At 47.3% G+C, this 23,185-nt stretch overlaps 1 protein-coding gene across 2 annotated transcripts in view; it reads right to left on the bottom strand.

The window, feature by feature from the left end:
- The window catches only part of FRAS1 (Fraser extracellular matrix complex subunit 1), a 383,137-nt gene extending 360,016 nt beyond the window's left edge, over nucleotides 1-23,121 (bottom strand). For both annotated transcript variants that reach the window (XM_053252057.1, XM_053252060.1), the window contains exons 1-2: nucleotides 22,907-23,121; nucleotides 5,334-5,365 (exon numbers count right to left, since the gene is read on the bottom strand). In XM_053252057.1, the coding sequence (XP_053108032.1) occupies nucleotides 5,334-5,365; nucleotides 22,907-22,994 (120 nt within the window). In that variant the 5' untranslated portion in view covers nucleotides 22,995-23,121. The remainder of the gene's footprint in view (nucleotides 1-5,333; nucleotides 5,366-22,906) is intronic.
- Between the last annotated feature and the right edge of the window lie 64 nt (nucleotides 23,122-23,185).

Genomic DNA, 23,185 nt, shown 5'->3' with positions numbered 1-23,185 from the left:
AAACATCATAGCTTGGTACTTTGAGGGGGGGGGGACACCTTTTCGCCCATCTCCCTTTTTAAACTGTAGCTTCTGAGATTGTTGCCAGGCAATGCATTTCTTGTTAAACACACACCTTGACCTGGTTACAAACAACAAGCAGAAACATGCAAGGAAATACCAAGAAGAGAACAACCCTGATATTCGCCTTTTGGGTCTTTACTGTGGCACGTTCCTTTGGAGCGATGGCACCGGGAAGAAACTAGGCACTGTCACCACATAAATGACAGACCTTTTTTTTACCTGTCTCTCATAAGGACATGTTTATTCCTAACCCAAAGAGGCTTTAAGAAAGCCTGTTTTAATTTGGAAGACTATCGTCAAGGAAGTTGCAGGAAGCCCTCACCTAATCTTCCAGGACAGTGTTTTTCATTATAAGGCCTGGAGAGGCAGTGGTAGCGCCCATCAACCTAAGTAAAGCTTCTCGACTCATAGTTCGTTGGGTACGTCCAACGCTTTGGTCAAAGCTGAATACTCTGCACAGTCTCCCTTCACTGGCATTTTGCAGAGATGACCATTCTCACTGTGCAGGGCTACACTTTGCCCAGACTGGGATGTTGGGACTCCTTTAAGGGAGCTCTCCTGAGCCACTGCACCATCCGGGAAGAGGAGTTCAGAGTGCTGGGAAGTGTGTGTCCCAGTACTTTCCTCCTAGAGCGCTTAAGGGAGGGCTCCATCTCTTTGGAAGGTCCTCCCAGCAGTGGGGAAGCAACCTGCCTAGAGAGCAAGAGGCTGTGGGCTCAAATCCCCACTAGTATGTTTCTCAGACTATGTGAAAACACCTATATCAGGTAGCAGCGATACAGGAAGATGCTAAAAGGCATCATCTCACACTGCGCGGGAGGAGGCCACGGTAAACCACTCCTGTATTCTACCAAGAAAAACCACATGGCTCTGTGGGCATCAGGAGTCGACACCGACTCGACGGCGCATCCTTTCCTTTCCTTTCCCAACACTGAGGAAATTGAGGTACTATGAAGAGGTCGACACAAGAGGAAATGGTTCTCGCACTGAAGGTTTTTTCGAAAATAGCCCCCACTTAAAACTGAGATCACTGTTCCAGGGTGGCCTTCAACCAGGGTGGGCCCCAAGAGAGTCTCTCCACCACCACCACCACCTCATGAAGGCTAGGGGCCCAGAGGTGGTCTTAGGGGTCAGCAGTAGGCCCTTCCGAGAGCCCTTGAGGAGCTGCCCAACACTAACTTGATCATGCCAAGACATGCCCTGGCATGTCCTGGCAGCCAAAAGCATCTCCCAGTAATGGGACTAGGAAACACCTTGACCTTGGAATCATGGACACTCACTGTCAGATGTGGGCCAAGATTTATACCATTTGTGGGGGAGAGCCATCACTCCATGGTAGAGCACATGTTCTGCAGGCAAGGTCCCAGCTTGAATCACCAGTTCAAAGGTCTACATGAACGTTTTTTGGGGGGTGCCAGGTGAAGACCTTTTTTGTTTCCTCAAACTTAACATTTGACAAGTTTAACATAGGAAGCGGCCATATACCAGGTCATACCATTGGTCCATCTAGCTCAGTATTGTCTACACAGACTGGCAGCGGCTTCTCCAAGGTTGCAGGCAGGAGTCTCTCTCAGCCCTACCTTGGAGATGCCAGGGAGGGAACTTGGAACCTTCTGTATGCAAAGATGCAGGTGCTCTTCCCAAAGTAGCTCCATCCCCAGATGGAGAATATTTTACAGTGCTCACACATGTAGCCACCCATTCAAATGCAAACCAGGGTAAACCCTGCTTAGCAAAGGGGGCAATTCATGTTTGCTATCACAAGACCAGTTCTCTCAATGTTCTTTTAGACACAGTTCATTCACACAATCAAAAAACTGTTCTATCTGGGTTTGGAAGTTGTTTGTGCTCCCAATTTTCAGTTGTGTGAAACACAAGGTAGGAAGGAAACCTGGGTAGAAGTGATTGTGTGGAAACCTGGGTAGCCTTTCCTCCTACCTTGCCTCCACACAATCACTTCTACCCAGGTTTTCCACCAACACAGCTCACAAATCCATGTAGAAACACAGTTTTTGATTGTGTGAATGGCCTGATTGCTATTTTATTCTGCCGCTTTTATTTGTATGTGTGTTCTGGTTATCTTGTTTTCATGGTCTTTGTGATCCATCCTGGTAATTACATTTTACATGAAATTGATTAAAAGTCCTGAAAACTGAAACTATCTCAGGATGCAAGTGATGGGAAAGACCTCTGCCTGAAGACCGTGCAGATTAGAGCAGATGGCCTACTAGTCTGATAACGTATAAGGCAGCTTCATATGTTCAGCTCTCAAGGAAGGAATTAAAGGCTGCGCTTGTGACAAAACCATTCAGACTACATGTTCATTGCAGGCACAATGCAATCTGGGTAGATTTTTCACAGACTGCTATGCATTAGAAATGTGATTTAAACACACACACACCTAAGCAATGCAATTCTTAGGATGCTATTTATCTGCTCTACCCCATATTCCTCATTTTAAAGTTGCATAGTCTTACTATAGAAGCTCAGAATAAATATAAGAACATAGGAACAGCCCTGCTGGATCAGGCCCAAGACCCATCTAGTCCAACATCCTGTTTTGCACAGTGGCCCACCAGATGCCGCTGGAAGCCACAGGCAGGAGTTGAGGGCATGCCCTCTCTCCTGCTGTTACTCCCCTGCAACTGGTACTCACAGACCTGGGTGGGGTGCCTAAAATTGCTTTGTTAGAGCAGTATCCTAGGTACTGTAGCTCAGTAATGCAACATGTAGATTGTATATAGAAGATCCCAGGTGACAGGGCGTGGATAAACCCTGTTTCTGACCCTCAAGACCTGCTGCTGGCCGATTCCTGCCAGTGTAAGCAATACTGAACTGATCCAATAATTCGATTCTTTATCAGGCAGAGCCCTATGTCTACATCCATGAATCTGCCTTATATGAAGTCAGACCAGTGGTCCATCTAGTCCTAAGCATTGCCTGCTCCGATTCATAGCAGTTCTCCAAGCAGAGGTCTTTCCTATCACTTGCTTCCTGAGCTGTTAATTGGAGATGCCAGGGATTGAACCTGGGACCTTCTGCATGCAAAATGTGAGAGCTACCACGGTGCAACGGCCTGTCACCCAACAGCTCTGAGTACTTTTGTCCCCAAGTATGTCCAATGACATCAGTAGAGGTACTGAGGGCAGAGTAACTAGCACTCTGTCTCATGGGGAAGGACAGAGTGGGGGGAAATCAGTCACTTTAGACTGTGCAACATGATTAAAAGATGTTTTGTACGTGTCTGGCATCAACATTGTCTTCACCACCTAGAAAGACATACAAGACTGAGGGCTGCGGGGGTAGGATCGCAAATATCGCCCACACATCAACAGACAGCAGTGACATCCTGACGTCTCATTTCCGCCCATTCGTAGCACCACTATATTACGGTACTTATTGAGCTAAAATGCGGAGGAGAGAATTATCTGCCGCACGATTTATTAGAGTTGATGGAGTGTAGGCAGATTTCTCAATAGCCTTTAAAACACTGTGATGCTCCACAGTATATTTTTAATGGAAACAAATGCATGCAATCTGCTTCAGCTTTTCACCAAGCCACCCGCCAAAGCCAACGCGCTGTAAATCAATCCCATCTCATGCCTCCCTCTCTTTGTAAAGGGCGGCTTTAAAGGGACCACGTCAAAGTTGGGAGGCAAAAAAGAGAACACAGAGGGAGAAATGTGAACCTTGCTAAGCAAGGCTGCTAAACAGAGAGGCAGATCTCATTTAACAAGGTCATACCCAAGATGGTTGGGGCTAGTTCTTGACTTACAGAGCAGGCTGCATGTGCACCACAATGTCCTGAAATTCTAGGAACTACATTTTCAGACTCCATCCCAGCTCAATTGAGCCCAGCTCAGTTTTCCTAATGTTTGAGAAATTAATGCCAGAGCAGATTTGGGCAGTCACCCTCCACTAGTGCTGAATTCAGCATCTGTGCCAGTCACCCATAGAAAGAGTGTCTAGAGTGACACACAGCATGAACTTTCAGTAAAAACACAATGCCACCATTGGCCATGACTCTATGGCCAATTCAGGCAATCGGTAGGAAGTCTGGTTCCCAAGGCACTCCTAGCAGACGCACCATCCAAACCTGCCAAAGTCAAGTCCTTGAGCCTTCCGCCCAATATATGCCCAACGTTCTCCACCCAATTCCAAATGTAGGTTACAAATGGGCAGAGAATGTTGGGTGAATATCAGACAGAAGGTACGGAAACCAGACTTTGGTGGGTTCAGACAACACGTCCCACTAGGAGAACACACTCCCTAGGGGCTTCCCAGCAATTGTCCGAACCCGCCCTATAGAGCAGAATATAGTCACTCTGTCCCTTGCATCTCTACAGTGAAAACCCTATATACTGTACTTTGCATTGGAAGTTAAGAATGGAAACCTGTCTCAATTTTAGACCATAAATGCTAATAAGGATTGTGATGGTGTGTGATGCTAGACTTTTTCTATTTCTGTGCTGTCACAAACACACTCCAAAGAGAAATTAAAAAATGAACCCTTATCTACCCCTCAAGAGCTTATAATCTGCTCTGCCATGCAACTCTAGGGAGAAAAGTTCATGTATACTTTCTAACACAACCCCTACTAGAGTCCAGTTCTCACAGTGTGACACATCAATTTCTCAGATGTTAAATATACGCCAAGACTGATTCATCAGCAGCATAGCTAAGCCAAACAAAATCATTACTCCCTATTTTAAAAAAAATCTCAGCAATAATTTATACCATAAAACAAGTCCTTTAGCAAGATATTAACTGAATCTGGCAATCTATCGTGAAAATGTTCTCTCACTTTCTAACCAAGGATAAAAAGACAGCTGACTGACAAAAGGAAATTTTATAAACTTTCTGAAATCATAAACCTACTTTCTGCCCCAGCACATGAAATAAATTCTCTGTACTTTTTGTACAAGAGTTAATGCCACTTTATTAACATTTCAAAACAATGCAATTTAGCAAAGATCAGGTCCTTAAAGTAACAGAAGAAAATGTAGTGCATAGAAACAACTCTATAAATGTTTTGGGATCAATAAAGTCTTGTGTTCTTTTTTTTTTTTTAACACAAAACCTGATTGTACATTAATACTTCTGTAATAAAATGCAACAGAAGTCAAATTGCAATAAAAGGACTGCCGTATAGTAAAAGCTTTCATTTGGAGGAGACGAGAAATTCCGTCAAGGACAAAACCCGTTTCATGCAATAAAATGAAAACTAATTCAAGCAGAGCAAGGAACAAACAACATTAAAGCTGACCTACCTCAAATGATGAGCCTCGATAGACACATACACCTGAAAGACCAGAAAGGAAATTGTGTTAGACAGACATAAAACCAACATGTTAAATTAGAAAGGGCTGTAAAAGCAGCTCTTTAATGGCCCATGTGACAAAGTAGCCTGTATGCCATAAGCAGTGCCGTTATTTCTACTCAGGCTCTCCAAACTTCAGACCTCAGGAAGTTTTTCACACCTGGCTTTTAGCTCGCATCTCCTTCAGAATGGAGAGTGTGCGTTCGCTTATCAGCCAGACTTAACCCGAAGTCCCTACGAGCTCTCAGGGAGCACTTCACACACAATCCGGGTTTTTCATTGCGCGTTAGGAGTGTAGCCCAATTTATATCCGTGGTTTTTAAAAAATCAATTTTTGTGTTGGGGTTTTGGGGCAACTTTGAACTCGCTGTAAAGCCTGACAGTAAACCCGCAGCAAAGACTGCTGTCTGGGAAAGCTCCAGGAAGGCCTCGAAATGGAGCCCGAAGGGTATCAGGCAGAGATGCTACCTGTGAGGAGCCACTGAGTTCTAGCAACGGAGGGAAGTGCAGGGACACCAACCAGGGCTGCCAAGAAGCTTCTAAAACAAGCCTGCAGGATCCAAGGCCCGGGGGCTGGATCCGACCCACAGGGACTTTTCTGCTGGCCCACAGGGAGGAATATCCTGCAGAATTGATATTCTTGCTGTTTCTGCAGGCTTGAATATCTTGCTATTTCCACAGGAATATCCTGCAGAAACAGCAAGAGTCATGAAGAGCTCTTGACCTGGCCTGTTGACAAACAGCAACGGATCAATGCAATTGGCCGCTTGAGACCAGATGCCCACTGACCCTGGGCCCAACCCCACTGACACTGCCCCTCCGACCCCTTTACCTCCTCCTCTGACTCCAATTATTCCCCCTCGCTTTCATTAATATTTTTGATAATTAATTGTAATGTAACAATTAATGTGCTGAAAATCGACCTTGGCCCCCTGCACAGCAAGCCACGGTTGGTCCCAGCACCCCGGGGGGATTTGTGCACCCCTGTTCTAGAGGGAGCAGGCCACAGCAGCTTATGTGGAACATAGGAAGCTGCCTCCTACAGAGTCAGACCACTGGTCCATCAAGCTCAGTATTGTCTACTCAGGCTGGCAGTGGCTTCTCCAAAGTTACAGGCCGGAGTCTCTCTCAGCCCTATCTGGAGATGCCAGGGAGGGAACTTGGAACCTTCTGCATGCAAGCATGTGGATGCTCTTCCACTGAGCTATGGCCCCATCCCCTGAGGGGAATATCTTACAGTGCTCATACATGCAGTCTCCCACTCAAATGCAAACGAGGCAGACCCTGCTTAGCAATGGGGTCAATTCATGCATGCTACCACAGCTCTCCTCCTTTGAGGCAAGACCAGGCATTGCTCTTGCTCCTTGACAAAGCTTTGCCTCACTCCAGGTCTAGAGACCAAAGCTCTGTGGTGAGAAGCCAGCTTCTGCAAACCAGCGGCTTTCGATCTGTGGTGAATGTTGTCTTGCTAATATTTATGTTTACAGTCCAGTGCAAACTAAATGAAAAACAGGAAGAGGTCCTAGAATATCCTAACCAGAGTGGGGGGTTTTGCCAGTCTGCCATCTTGTTTCAAGATGGCAGCCACTCAAAGTATAAAAGAAGCAGAAAGTAGGCTCCACTCGTTCTGCTTAGGACTATTTGTTTTTAACTTGAAACTGAGGGAAACTGTACTTTGGATTACAATTTGGTAGGGCCCAGATAAATTGCTCCATGGGGCAGAATAAGCCCACTGGGTGCCAGCTGGCCATCTCTGGCCGAGAATAAGCTATATCAGAGGCCTGGACTGCACTTGCAGCAGAAATTTAGGCTGAAAGTGGGAGATGCCATTTGTCAACGCTCTTGTAAACCCCTATGGATTTTGAGCTGGGGACATTTGACAGAAGGGCTCCGGAGTCTTACTTCCTGCACCACCAGGAAAGACGTGACGTTACCAGCCTCACCTCAGCAAAGAGTGAGCTAGGTTTAAACATTTCACCCTGATGGACTAGCTTTCTACTTGCAGAGAGCTTTTGCCTCAGAAGGAGGGTTCAAAAACAGCCTTTCCAAACCTGCAGATCTAAAGCGGTGACTGCCACCTTCAGATTCTACCACCTACCTACCAAAAACATAGAGATTTTATTTTATTTTTGCATTTGCTGTGAATTTTTAAGATGCATCCTCTCCCAACGAGAAACCTGGGAAAGGAAATAAAACCCCTCGGATTTTCCTCGGGAAAGGAAATAAAACCCCTCGGATTTCTAAGCGAGCAGGAAAACACTCTTAATAGTGATTGTATTGTGTGTCTGCATTGTTTAAATTTAATTTTTAAAGAGAGGGAAGTACTCAGAAAGCACCCAAGGGAATTACAAAAGTGTCAAGCCAGACACTGGCCGTTTGTTCAGTGAAAAGATGGCTATCTAGCTCTGGCCAAAGACACGCAGTTCTGTTGGCTGTGATCGTCACCGGGAATTCTGAAGGACAGAAGGATTCCGTTCAGGGCTGTCTGGGGAGGTGGAAACAAAGGCAGGGTCTGTGGCCAAGATGCAGTTGCTCTCCCAAAGGAGACAGAAACCACCACTTCCGCCCCGACACCTGCCAGGCTGTTAATAAAAGTGTCAGGGGGGCCTTGGCCTCACAAACCGCCTGCCTGCAAGTATATGGAGTCAAGCACAAGGACAGCAGTTGTAAAAAGCAGGAGAGGGTCCTGGGAACGTATGGGGAGAAAGCAAAGTCTGGAATGGAACAGGACAAGGAGCCAGGGATTTAATGCCAAGAGAGCCCAAGAGTAGCCAGGACTTTTGCTTACCACCAATAAGGAAAAAAACTCAAAGTGGTACAACCAAGACAATCTAAATATGTATTCTAATAAACAACTCCTATTAAATTCATTACACCGTCCTCCTAAAACAAAAGGTACTCTGTGCTTTTCTTGAGTGCTTAAAGATGGGGGTCTCAAACTTGGGTCCCCAGATGATGTTGGACTGCAATTCCCTCCTACCCCCGTCCCTAATATTACCCTTAACACTTGGAATACTGCAGAGTGGCTTATGGGAAAAAATGATGTTGCTTTTATGAATGTCCTCACTAAGTGTGATACTTTTAAAGGAAACCTGAATGACGGAAGAGATTTAATATCATGGATACAGTACGTACACCGTAGGGGCTATGCCAAGTAAATCGGGAGGAAGAGCTAGTGGGTTACTGGGTATAATGGTTTCCACATCCTCACTTGTTGTAACCTAGGATCTTCCACCATGTGATCAGATAGCAATGGTAATCTTTGTTCAATTTGGTGGTGGTGTTTTTAATTGTTAATGTTTATTCACCCTCTCAGAGGCTGAAATCCCAAATGTAAGAGCAAATAGGAACATAGGAAGCTGCCATATAACGAGTCAGACCATTGATCTCAGTATTGTCTTCACAGACTGGCAGCGGCTTCTCCAAAGCTGCAGGCAGGAATTCTTAGCCCTATCTTGGGGATGCCAGGGAGGGAACTTGGAACTTTCTGCTCTTCCCAGAGTGGTTCCATCCCCTGAGGGGAATATCTTATAGTGCTCACATATCAAGTCTCCCTTTCACATGCAACCAGGGCAGACCCTGCTTAGCTAGGGGGACAAGTCATGCTTGCTACCACCAGACCAGCAATTCCCAACACCCCAGGCACAATGGCTTGGCCACTGTGGCTGAGGCTGATGGGAGTTGTAGTCCAACAACATCTAGTTTTGAAGACCTTATTCCACAAAGCCTTTCAACCATCTTGTAAGGTAGGGCAGAGTTGTTATTCTCATGTTACAGGTGAGGAAAACTGAGGATGAGAGCAGAGCAGCTCACCTACTGAGGTCATGGCTGGGGTGAAGTTTCAAGAAAGGACATCTAACCACACAGAGAGGAGAAGAGGCCTCCCCTTCCTTTCAGGAGGTGCACAGAAGTAGGGATTTGGATAAGCTCAACCTTTTTTCACCCCTCTTGTGACAAGTTGCAGCTGTCAAAATTCCCTTTCTACACAACGATTAGAGGCAAAGGAGATTTTGTTCCTCTGCATCTGGTCACAGGAGGAGAGTTGGTCTTGTAGTAGCAAGCATGAACTGTCCCCTTTGCTAGGCAGGGTCCACCCTGGTATGCATTTAAATAGGAGATTCCATGTGAGCCCTGCAATGTATTCTGGACCACTCTGAGAAGAGCACCTGCCTGCTTGCATGCAGAAGATTCCAAGTTCCCTCTCTGGCATCTCCAAATAGGGCTGAGGGAGACTCCTGCTTGCAACCTTGGAGACAGGGGCAGAGCCACCATTGTGTGAACGGGTTCAAAGAACCCGGCTGCACCCCTCAAGGTCCGTGCCTCGTGCCCCTGCCCCACCCCCTGCATTCGACATCAGACACAGGGAGCGGGGCAGGGGGGCCGTGGCGGCGGGCAAACACAAGCCCCCACTGGCCTCCCTATGGGCCTGCTTGAAAAAGCCTCAGCCAGTCCGGGTAGACAATACTGAGCTGGACAGACCAATGGCAGCTTTGTATGTCACCCTAGCCACAAGTTCTTTACATTTTTCACTACTAGATAAATTAAATGATCAGCTGTATTCAATCCTTGCTGCCATCACCACCCTCTCCAACTTAAAAGGAACCTAAAAGCAGAAGCATTTCACCTAGTTTAGAGCAAGTGATGCACACATATTTGGAGAAGAAGTAAATGCCAATACTATCACTCCACACACACCAGCAGCCCCCAACCTTTTTCATTCTCATGATCAGCACAGACAGCAGGAGTCATAATACAAATTGCATGGGCAGGGGGGGTGGGGGCGGAAGAAAAATTAACTGCTCCAAGAGACTCTCCAAAAGTGTCTGGGTCCCACAAGCAGGAGATCTCCCTCTTCATCCTCGATCATGACAAGAGAAGCAGAGATTTGTTATTCTATGCAAGTAAATCATAGATTCAAATCCCCACTTCAAATATCAGCAAACTAGAAGAGATCCACTCTCGGGCCCCTCTTTTAATACCTTTAGTGTATGGCAGAATGATTACAGTCACAGTGTGAACTAATGACTAAGATAAACTCCCACAATGGTGTGGTATAGTAGCTAATGTCCAACACAACATGGTGTCATAGCTCAGACTTCCGACTCAGAAGAGTCAGAGCAGGAACGGGAGGATTTGCCTGCTAGTGAGGGCTCAGAGACACAGCAACAGGAGTTGGCAGGGAGACCAGACTCTGGAGCTGAGGATTCGCAACAGTTGCCAGACATGATTTCTGATGGGGAGGAGCCTGGGATTTCACCTGTCTTGAGAAGACAGCTCAAGAGGGAGGCTCAGTGGAAGTCACGCAGGCGCCGGAGATCACTAGAGAGGAAGCCGAAGTGCTGACTCAGGGAAGCCTGATTGGCTGCTGGTTCTCTTGAGCCATATATATTTGGTAGTCTCTCAATTGCTCAGGTGCTGTTTGCAACTTTCGCTGATCCACAGACAGTGTGCTATTGAATTCCAAAATTTTGTCCGAGTTCCAGTTTGCCTTGTTTATGCTTTCCTGGTTTGTTCTGTTAATTCCTTGCTTCTGTTGTCCTTCGCTATTTTCATTCCTTGCTCTGTGTTTTCTGTTCACTTATTACTCAGTTATTGTTAGAGGAGGGTACCTAGTTCAGTTCAAGGGACTTAATTCATTTACTGTTTTTTCTTTGTGAGCCTTTTATTTTTCACTCGTGCAGTTCCACAGCCGCTTTCTGTTAACTCACCGGGGAGTGCTGAAGGGGGTTGTAAATCCTGTTGGGTTAGCCGAGCTAACAGATTTACGACACATGCATGCGTCTAACATCAGTGCACATGCAGCAGAAACTGCTCACTGGTCCCTGCGCTTCTGAAGCATGGCCACACTTGCACAAGTGTTCAAATACTTTTGGAGCTCCCCCACACTCCTAAAGCACTCTGTTAGAGCAGAAACATGTCAGAGAAGCTCACATAGCCCTCAGGGACATATTTTCAAGATTCACAGGCAGCTTCAGAAGGAAAGGGAGGTCAACAAAAATTATCCCTCCCTAGTGTGTGCTGCACCATATTTGTGTGTGCTGCACCATGTTTGTTGCACCAGTGCTGTGTTAGACTGGACATCAGCAATAGTAAACTCAGATTGATAGGGCTGACAGAAGGCATCCAAATTAGCTAGACTTTCCAAACTGAATCAGCAATGTCCAAATTAATTCGAAGATTTCCCTCCCCATCTCATAAAATTAGAACCCGGGGTCATCCAACGAAGCTAAACGCTGGGAGATTCAGGACAGGCAAGAAGGAAGTACTTCTTTAGACAACATGTAGTCAAACTATAGAATGTGGTGCCGCCGGATGTGGTGATGGCTATCACTCTATACAGTTTTTGAAGGGTATTAGACAAAAGTATTGACGCTTTTGAACTTTGGTGCTGGAGAAGACTTTTGAGGATACCATGGACAGCCAGGAAAACAAACGAATGGATCATAGAACAAATCAATCCAGAATTTTCACTCAAGGCACAAATGACCAGGCTCAAACTATCATACTTCGGACACATTATGCGAAGACCCAGCTCCCTTGAGAAGTCCATAATGCTGGGGAAAGTTGAAGGAAAAGAACATAGGAAGCTGCCATATACTGAGTCAGACCATTGGTCTACCTAGCTCAGTATTGTCTACCCAGACTGGCAGCGGCTTTTCCAAGGTTGCAGGCAGGACTCTCTCTCAGCCATATCTTGGAGATGCTGCCCAGGAGGGAACTTGGAACCTTCTGCTCTTCCCAGTGCTCACACTTCTAGTCTCCCATTATTTTTGCAACCAGGGTAGACCCTGCTTAGCTAAAGGGACAAGTAATGCTTGCTACCACAAGAGCAAAAGAGGACAACCAGCAGCAAGGTGGATGGACTCGATTACGACAGCAGTGAATGTACCACCGAGACCCCTTAAAGGCCAAGTTGGAGACAGATCATCCTGGAGAGAATCTATCTATGTGGTCGCTAAAAGTCAACACCAACTTGATGGCACTTAATCACTCAATCAATCAGACAAATTCATAAAGAATAGCGCTATCAATGGCTACGAGTCTTGGTAGCTATAGACTTCCAACAGGATCAGAGAGGGTGTGCCCCAGAACACCAGGAGCTAGGGAGCATTAAGGAAGGGGGCAGTTGCCCTTTTTGCTCTGTCTGCAGACTTCCTGAGTGTGCCTGGTTGGCTGCTACATGAGGCACAATGCTGGGCAGGATGGACTTTGGCCTGATCCAGCAGGGCTTTGATGTTCTTATGCCATTAGGAAGCTTTTCTCCTTCTGTTTCTCTCCCCCAACCGCCCAACGCCTCCTAATCACCACTGGCTCTATACAGAGGAACAGCAACTCACAGAAGGCACTGTGGCTGAGAATATTCTTTCCACATCCCTCCTCCAAAGCACTGTGATTGGAAGGGAACAGAAAGGCTAAACAAAGTCATTGGCCAGTTTGAGATGTCCATGTCAAAGGACTCTTTCCCCCAACTTCCAACATTTTTTTTTCTACATATAGAAACTAGGGATATGCAGAACATTTCAATGTAGAAACGTTTCTACTTGAACCAGGCCATTTTGAGTGTTTTGAGCTGGAAACAAAACACCCTTTAAATGAAGGGCCTGTTTCAAGCTCAAACCAAAACAACCTCGTTTTGATCAAAACATTCTGAGCGCCATTTTGGAGGCCGGTTTTTCCCTTGCTGATTGGTTTTCTGGCACCGTCTTCCGACTGGCTTGCAATCTCCTTGCTTCTTGGTTGGCCTGTTATCATACAAATGAAGTGTTGTCATGGGCAACTATGACCCCATTGGCTGGAGGGGGGGAGGGAGGTGGCAATTCCACAGAAGGAGGGAATTTCAAAATGCATTCAAAGGGACTGGGAGGCAGAGAGCCCTTATACTGTGCCTCTCTTGAAGAAGAGGTTACATCAGGAAGGAATCAAGGAAGGTTCGATTTTGGGGTTTTCTTTTCTCAGCACTGAGTATAATATGCTATGCTATTGCTGCTAACACAACCTGGTTTTGCTGGATCTCAGATTGACAAAAGCAGAACTTGGGTGCCTGTCTGACTTGAGTTGTGGTTCATTTGTGTTCCGAGTATCTGTGACTGGGAAATTGTGACAGGTCTCACCAACCATGACCCAAGTATCCACAGTTTGGCAAGACTTCTTGGTAATGGCGGTGGGGGTCATGGTATTTGAGGATTCGGGGGTGATTCCTGGAGGTTGGGAGTGATTCCTGGAGGCTCTCCCTCACTCTTGCTAACTATTGCTGATTTAAAGGGATTATGGGTGTTTTTTGGTGATTTATTCGGTCTTTCGCGACTGCGATTCCCCTAACCCCGTTTCCAATGTATTTCAATTGCTCACCAACTGCAAATTCGCCAACCGTGAGGTTTTCCTGGAATGGAACCCGGTTGCGCTTGGCGATGGATGACTGTAGTGTTGTGGTGAGAAATTGACAGTGGTGTGTATTTCTTGGTGATTGCTGCGATGAGCTCCATGTCTGGCCTTGAGACTAACTTGTGCTTCACGCACTGCTCTGGTCCGCTCTGCAATCTGCATTGGCAGAGCGGTACAGGGTCTGCCCTATCGAAGCTCCGCCCCCTTCCTTAAAATATTGTCTCTTTTTCATCATTAAGGAATCCCTGGGAGATTCAATGATAATGCAACTATGTCACATTGATATAGCTGTTCCAAGAGCTCCAGGCACAACTCTGTTCAGACATCTAGCCCGGATATACTGAATGTGAGAGGGAGAGAACAGGATTGCACCCACTGGCCCCACCCCCATGCATTTGTATTGCATTAGAAAGCTGCCCTGTACAGTCAGACGCTGCTAGCCCATCTAGCCAGTAGCTTTTACACTGACCGGTAGGGGTTCTTTAGGATTTTGGACAGGAGTCTTTCCCAGCCCTATCTGAAGATGCCAGGAATTGAAACTGGGACCTTCTGCATGCAAAGCAGATGTTCTACCACTGACCTACAGCCCCACCGTCGTCATTCGAACATTCACGAGAATGTTCTGAGGAGCCAACATACGTGCAGCTTATAAGGCTCTGGGAATGCTTGTAGGCTGAAACCCAGCAAAATGTAGAGACATAGGAACATAGGAAGCTGCCTTATACTGAGTCAGACCATTAGTCCATCTAGTTCAATACTGCCTTCACAGACTGGCAGTGGCTTCTCCGAATTTGCAGGCCGGAATCTCTCTCAACCCTATTTGGAGATGCCAGGGTGGGAACTTGGAACCTTCTGCCTGCAAGCATGCAGATACTCTTCCCAGAGCGGCCCCATCCCCTTAGGGGGAATATCTTACAGTGCTCACTCATGTGGTCTCCCATTCAAATGCAAACCAGGACAGACCCTGCTTAGCAAAGTGGTCAATTCATGCGTGCTGGCCTTGTGGTAGCAAGCATGCCTTGTCTCCTTAGCTAAGCAGGATCTGCCCTGGTTGCATATAAATGGGAGACTAGAAGTGTGGGCACTGTAAGATATTCCCCTTAGGGGATGGAGCCGCTCTGGGAAGAGCAGAAGCTTCCAAGTTCCCTCCCTGGCAGCATCTCCAAGATAGGGCTGAGAGAGATTCCTGCCTGCAACCTTGGAGAAGCTGCTGCCAGTCTGTGAAGACAATACTGAGCTAGATAGACCAATGGTCTGACTCAGTATATGGCAGCTTCCTATGTTCCTAAGACCCACTCTCTTCACAGGAAGAGCCTGCACACAAACAAGTTGTTCACCTCTAGGCTTTGTTCACAAGTTTGGCTCAACATGCGGAGGTTAAGTTGGGGCCAGTGGGAACAAGCAAATCTCCCACCCTTCACATATAATTAACCGTCCACTGAATAGTAACCTGAAGAGGGCTAGAATTGTCAGTGATTCTAACAACAGTCTTGCAAGATGGGCCAGGACTATTATACATGTGGAGACCGAGGCCAAGGTGCTTCTGGAAGGCCACCAAGGGAATCAATGGCTGGCATGGGATTTGAATTGCAAACCTGCCCCACCCTCTATGCCTCAACAGGACTCCTGCCGACTCAACAACGGCAGCAAACCTCTCTGTTCCGAAATGCAGCCGCCTTATTTCTGTGCAGGTAATTAGCATTCCTTCCTGTGATCTGCAGGCAGGTATGTTTTCCTGACGCTGGATGAATAATGAATGGAGCCAGAGAGGTGGAAGCAGAGTACATTTCACAAGCCCTGAAGCGTAAGTAAGAGGAACCTCGTGCACACCCAACTCCTTCACCTTTCCTCAAGGTGCATGTTCAGAATCACTTCATGCCGATCCGCTGTGCTTTAGCTAGCTTGTCATAATCACGGAGCAAGAGCTGGGATTTTCCCACCGTCGGAATTCTAATCCACGTTAATGAAGGCAAATCACAAACCGGGCACAGCTGCTACTCTGGGCATAAAGAAGTGCAGTTTTATGGGAAGTACGTACTACACGTTTCTTTAGCATAGCTCGTTGCGGTCTTTATGATGCCCACCCTCAAGACAATCCTGTGAATATCCCGTCAGTTTTACAGTCAGGGAACTGAGGGGGAGAGACTGTAACTTGCCCAAAATGAGATCGGCTTGTTCACACTACTCAAAGCAGGGTAGGAGAAGCGCCCAGCTTGCAAAAACCTGGCTAAGAGGAGGAGAGCATGACTGTGTACAAGGCAACAGCTGGGTAGGATAAACATGCCCTACCCAAATTCCATCCCCAGCATTTTAACGAGATAGGAAGAAAAGCTGTCCTACCCAGCACGCGGCAACATAAGAGGAACAGATTGCTATGTGCTGCCCTCCCTCCAGGGGCGTAACTATAATAGGGCAAGGGGAGACAGTTGTCTGGGGGCCCACTGCCTTGCCCCCCCCTGAGACAAGTCACATGACTCACTTCCCCAGCTGTGCACCCGCCCGGGCTTCCTTCAGTTGTATTCATCCTCCGAAATTGATCTGAGTGTTAAGACCTGGAGCTACCAGAACAGCATATCTTTCTCTAGTACCAATAAATGACTTGCATTGTCCACAATTTACAAAACCTTTTTAAAAATAATTTAGGATGATGTTCTATTGTGGCACATAGGCATTAATATATATTTTACTATGCTTTTTGTTACCACTATTCAGCCTCATTTAAGATTTCTCTACTTCATGAGCTGAGCTTCGGCGGGGGGGTGGATTTTAAAAACTTGTCTCTGGGCCCACTCCAACCTTGCTACGCCCCTGCCTCCCTTGTCCACACACCCTCAGGGGACAGATATCAAGCAGCCATAATAAAGCACAACACGGTGTAATCATTTTCAGGTAGCACAGAAAAACAACATACGGGGCTTCCGATGGATCATATGCAAGGGAGGTTCAGAAAAGGGCAACCACGTGATTAGGGGGCTTGACCACCTTCCATATGGGAAAGGTTAAAGCAAGGGTTCTTCCCAACCTTAGGTCCCCAGACGCTGCTGGACTACAATTCCCATCACCCCCAGCCTCCGGCCACTATGGCTGGGGGTGTGAATTTGGCTGCAGACCTTGATGACTATGTGGTTGTCATCCCCTCCTTTCTTCCTGTGAGAATGGTTACACAGGAGAGCTGGTCTTGAGGTAGCAAGCATGACTTGTCCCCTTAGCTAAGCAGGGTCCGCCCTGGTTGCATATGAATGGGAGACTTGATGTGTGAGCACTGTCAGAGATTCCCCTCAGGGGATGGAGCCGCTCTGGGAAGAGCATTTAGATTCTGTTCCCTCCCTGGCATCTCCAAGATAGGACAAGATTTATTTATTTATTTTTAATAGGGCAAGATTTTTTTTATTGAACCAACAAACTACCAAAGCATACAGTACGTTGCCAAAGCACAATTATATACAAAGTGGTTGTTTGTACATGCTATATCTACAAAGATTTACACACAAGGATTTGGAAACCCACAAAGTTATGAAGTATATGCAGGTAGTACTGTAACTGCCTGCAACCTTGGAAAAGCCGCTGCCATTCTAAGTAGACAATACTGGGCTAGATGGACCAGTGGTCCAACTCAGTATATGGCAGCTTCCTATGTTCCTATGACACTGTGAGGGACGTACTGCTCTCCTGTAGCCACATTTGGCTACAGTTCTCTCTAGGATAATTTCCGCCTCTAATCTGTTCCAGCACGTTCACTTCTTGAGCAGCTGGTGTCTTACTACCACAAAGAGCAAAGCAAACCCACCTCCAAAGACGACAACCATCATTACCAGTAATCGCCATTTATTTGCCACAGAAAATGGGAGGTTCTTTCCCATGCACTATGTCCTCCACACAGTGTGCACAGAGCATAATGGGAGGTGTAGTCCAGCACCACCTGGGGACCCAAAGTTGGCAACCTCTAGGCTAAGACATGTGAGGCTTTTTATTTTAGAAAACCACTGACTTGGGGAGGAACTGATGTGATGGGGTTTATAAAAATATCCGTGATTTGGAGAAAGTGGATAGAGGCTGGACACAGGGGAGGTTTTCTCCTTCTTTCATCATACTAGAACAGGGCTGCTCAACTTCCGCCCTCCCCCAGATGTTGGCCTACAACTCCCATGATCCCTGACTATTGGCCACCATGGCTGGGGCTTATGGGAGTTGTAGTCTAAAATCAGCTGGGGGGAGCAAAGTTGAGCAGGCCTGTACTAGAAGCTTGTCGTCATCTAATGAAGGCGAGTGACAGGAGATGCAAGGGGAGACAAAGGAAAGGATTTCTTCACACAGAGCATCATTGATCTATTCCCGAAGGGCAGCAGCAAAACTAACAGAGTGTCTCATGGCATCTTAAAGACCAATATATAGAATTCACTGCCACAGAATGTGGCGATGCAAAAGCTGTCCTTCGAAAAGATGTGGCATGGTGCCAGAGAGTCCCGTGGCTTCAAAAGAGGACCAGAGGTCTCAAACCTGGGTCTCCAGATGTGGATGGACAACAACTCCAAAGGCTATGTGGGCATGAAGGGAATCTCGTTCTTCTTAGGACAGCTTTCCCATGTACTTTTAGGGCTACTTCGTGCAAGCATGTTCATCTCTTGCTATGTGTACAGTTATCTCTCGCCAACAGCAGTTTTCCCCATTGTGGTTTTGAGAATCCGTGACTGGGAAATTGAGACCAGACTGACCTGACTATCTGCGGTTTGGCGAGATTTTTTTTAGTGTGTGGGGGGGTCCACAATTTGGGAGGAGTTCAGAGGTTCAATCTACTCATTCCTCTTGCTGACCCTGCCAACTCCTCACAATTTAAAGTTATTTTGAGTAGTTTTGCGGGGTTCAAAAGTGCCTTTGAACGATTGGGGGGGTTTCAAAATTTCCCAGAGGTTCAATTTGCTCACTCCTCTTGCTTATTCTTGGTGATTTTAAGGGATTCTGAGTGATTTTTGGCAAATCTTTTGCATTTTTTCTTTGATGTTTCGGTCATTTTGCAACCGCAGTTCCCCTAACCCCCTGATTCCCATGGATTTCAATTGCTCACCAAACATGAATTTGCCTACGGCGAGGTTTTGTTAGAACAGAACCCTTGTGGTTGGCAAAGGATGACTGCACATCAAGCCATGACCTCCTGGGTCTGTGAATAAGCCATCTCCGACAGCACTTTCGGATCACCCAACCTCCCCTCAAAAGCAATACTTTTCAGTGGAGGCAACTCATGTTATTGGCTAGTTAAGAGAGGCGTTATGAAATCAAACAGCTGGAGATCACGTGACAGATTCGGACCTGCGAAACAGCCCTGTGCTTGGTGCCAAGGCATGAAGTAAGGATCAGAAGTGCCCGCGTGGGGTTGCCCTTTGGAAAGGCAAACTGAAGCAGCAACGGCTGTGGAACACGAAGCCAGTTTTATGCACAGTTACACTGGCAAGTCCCTGTGGCATCCCGTCCCTCCCTCCTTCTCCAAGCAGCTCATGGGTGGCAATAAATCTTACTACTCCCTGCAAGCAGTCAAGGAGGAGTGGGCGGTGGGGGGGAGCTCACAGTGGAGTTATGTCAGCTGTAATGTTTACCACACGCTGCCTTGACGGACTATTTTCCAAACAAACAAGGCAGCCAAAAATTGATACTAGCATACTTAATGCAGTCAGCAGGGCTTCTGCTCAGGGCCGCCTCACTTCCAGCTTCTGTAAGGCACGGAGTACTGGTGTTAAATAGGAATCGTAATTTTAAAAAAGAATAGGAAGTGTAGCAAGTCCTGCTTGCTCTGACTAAGTACCTCTAGGTTGCTAGCTTCTACTGCAGACCAAACGATTACCAGACAATTTTGTATACAAAAGTATCGACACATGGGAATGTTGTGCATGCCAGACAGAAAGCCAAAGGGAGTCATTTTTAAACCAGATTCCGTTCTGCCCAATGTAAGGTTTCCACGTGCACTGAAGATGCAGGAGAGGCAAGGGGTGCTTGTAGCATCATCTGCTGACCCATCCCTTTTGCTAGGAACATAGGAAACTGCCATATACTGAGTCAGACCCTTGGTCTATCTAGCTCAGTATTGTCTTCACAGACTGGCAGCAGCTTCTCCAAGGTTGCAGGCAGGAATCTCTCTCAGCCCTATCTTGGAGAAACATACTTTGGTAGTTTGTTGGTTCAATAAAAAAAATTTTGTCCTATTAAAAAAAAAAAATCTTGTCCTATCTTGGAGAAGCCAGGGAGGGAACTTGAAACCTTCTGCTCTCCCAGAGTGGCTTCATCCCCTGAGGGGAATACCTTACAGTGCTCACATATCAAGTCTCCCATTCATATGTGACCAGGGCAGACCCTGCTTAGCTATGGGGACAAGTCATGCTTGCTACCACAAGACCAGCTCTCCTCTCAGTACATGCCAGAGCAGCCCAAGGTATTGTGACACCTCAGCAAGGTGCTAAATGCTGCCTTGCCTCACAACCCTCGTGGGGGCCAGCCCCCTTTGAAAGCCGACTTTTGCAAGTTTGGAAAGTGGAACCTAGAAAGCTTCCTTCTACCGAGTCAAGGCATCGGTCCATCTAGCTCAGCACTGTCTGCACTGACTGGCAGCAGCTCTCCAAGGTTTCAGGCAGGAGTCTCTCCCAGCCCTACCTGGAGAGGCTGCCAGAGAGTGAATCTGGGACCTGCTGCAGGCAAGCACACAGATGCTCTTTCACCAAGCCATGCTCTCATCATCTAAGCAGAAGATCTCACAGCATTCACATGTAGTGTCCTCCTATCCAAATGCAAACCAAGGAACACCCTGCTTAGCAAGGGGAACAATTCATGCTCGCTACCACAAGACCAGCTCTCCTCCCAAGTGGCACAGGGAGGAGTGAGGAGGAGGGGAGATTGCCAGCAGCCTCCTCTTCTCTCCTCGTGGTGCTAGCAAGCTTCACAAGCAAGCTTGGTGTGTGAGCACTGGAAGATATGCCCTTGTGGCGATGGAGCCACTCTGGGAAGAGCAGAAGGTTCCAAGTTCCCTCCCTGGCAGCATCTCCAAGACAGGGCTGAGAGAGACTCCTGCCTGCAACCTTGGAGAAGCCGCTGCCAGTCTGTGCAGACAATACTGAGCGAGATGGACCAAGGGTCTGACTCAGTATATGGCAGCTTCCTATGTTCCTAAGGAGTGTGAGGAGAGGAGTTCCTGGAAAAGCTTTGGTTCTTGAGAGCTGCTCCAACGGCAGCAGAGGAGAGCATCTTGCTGGCACTCCAATAATCCACCACTTGAGATGATGACCCCCTCAATGGGAGGACTGCCCCTAAGTACACAGCATGCCACACTCTTAAAATAGTCGCTTTGGGAGTTAGATGAAGTGGTTTGCTCTTTTAATCTGAATGTACACATTTCGGCCATCTAAATGTTGTTGCAAACCCACCCAGAGATGGAGGTTTGTGGCTGTCTACAAATATGATAAATAAATACATGCAGAAGTGCCGTTTGTAGGGAATTATATGCTGCAAAAGCAAGAGCTAAAAGAACTGTCTGGACACACAAGCAGATCCAGTCTAAACACTCTGCACCTGTGCGCTTATTCACTATCATGCTCTGAACAACCTTCCCATTAAAAGCATGCCCGTTTTTCTCCCTCAGAATTAAAGAGAGCGTGCATTAGTTGCCAGGTTGAAGCTATGGGGGCGAGGCAGGCAGCAAGTACCACAGCGCAACATTTTACACCACACAATTAATATAGAACAAGGATGGACAAAAGGTAAAGTCCATGGTCTGCCAGAGGACCACTGGCCAATTTCCAGTAGACCACCTGCCTTTCCAGGTGATCAATAAGGTTGCCAAATTCCATGCAAAAAGATGCTGGACTCAGTAGAACTTGTTTTGATCCTGAAATACACTCTGGATATTTTTAAGCACGAGTTCATACTCCAGGGCTGCAATTCTATGCATAATTTACCTGGGAATGAGTCCTGTTAAATCCAGAGACCGACAACCAGATAAATTCACACAACATTCACTACCCAGAAAGTAGTCTACTTAATTTCAATAGGACTCAAGGTAAAGTTGTGACGTGGAGTCACTGTTGACTCCTGGCGACCACAGAGCCATTTAATCTGGGTCTCAGCCAGTGGAACTTAACTTCTGAGTCACCATTCAGGGGATTGCACTGTCAGAGCCTGCAGGTTTGCCTGGAAGGAAAGCTCACTGTGTCCAGTGGGGCTTACTCCCAAGACAGTGTGCACTTGCTTAGGAGTAAGCCCTATTGAGTTCAATGGGACTTACTTTTGAGTAGACATGCCTAGGATTCCATGCACAGTTGCAACCCCGTGCCCACTGGCTTGGGAGCAAGCCCCACTGAACTCGGTGGGCTTTACTTCCGAGTAGAAATGCACAGGATTCCCACTGCAACACTCACTTGGGAGTAAACCCCACTGAATTCAATGGGACTTATTTCCAAGGAAGCATTCATGCCTTGCAAGTCACTGAACAGATTTAGTTGTGCCTTGAGAGAGAGCCTGAAATGAATATATCTTCTTGCTGGGTAAACTGCAAGACTCACAGCGGGACCACAGGGACAGTAGCCATGTAAAACAAAAAAGGGACTGTAAGACTGGAGTCAGACCACCCTTGACACTAGATCATGAGAAGCAAACGGAAAAGGAGCCCTCCCGGGAAGGGGAACCTTCCTAGGTAGAAACTCATTAGGACGGCGGTTCTCAAACTTGGGTCCCGAGATGTTGTTGGACTCCAACTCCCATCACCCCTGGTGGCGCAGTGGTAAAGCCCCTGGTGGCGCAGTGGTAAAAACTGCTGCCCTGTAACCAGAAGGTTACAAGTTCGATCCTGACCAGGGGCTCAAGGTTGACTCAGCCTTCCATCCTTCCGAGGTCGGTAAAATGAGTACCCAGAATATTGGGGGCAATATGCTAAATCATTGTAAACCGCTTAGAGAGCTCCAGCTATAAAGCGGTATATAAATGTAAGTGCTATTGCTATTGCTAAGTAAGTGCTATCAGCCCCTGCCGCCGCCACGGCCTTTGGCTGTCGTGGCAGGAGATGATGGGAGCTGTAGTCCGCCTGGGGACCCGGAGAAAAAGCCCTGCATTAGGGAGCGCAAGTTCTCCCTTCCAGCTCAACCCAGGCACGAAAGCGCTTGAACCGACCTTCCAGCGGAGCGGGCAATCCAGCCCAGGCGGCCGCGAGTCCCAGCGCAAGGAACCGCATGATGCACCACGCTGCCGGGAAAGCCATCGCGAAGAGAGCGCGGCTGGGAAGCGAAGCGGCGGGCAAAGGGCGCTCTCGCTCTCGCTCTCTCCGCACAGAATCACGGCCAGGAGCCGGGCTGGTCCCCTGTCAGCATCAGAAGGCGGCGGCGGCGAAGGCGGCCAAGCTCTCCTCGCGGGCAGAAGCCGGCAGCGGCAATCCCCTCTTGGCCGGGGAGA

Source organism: Hemicordylus capensis, chromosome 5 (assembly GCF_027244095.1).
Source record: "Hemicordylus capensis ecotype Gifberg chromosome 5, rHemCap1.1.pri, whole genome shotgun sequence".
In the NCBI taxonomy this organism is placed as follows: Eukaryota; Metazoa; Chordata; class Lepidosauria; order Squamata; family Cordylidae; genus Hemicordylus; species Hemicordylus capensis.
The sequence above is the reverse complement of the archived record's forward strand: the minus strand, read 5'-3'. Positions and strand labels throughout refer to the sequence as shown.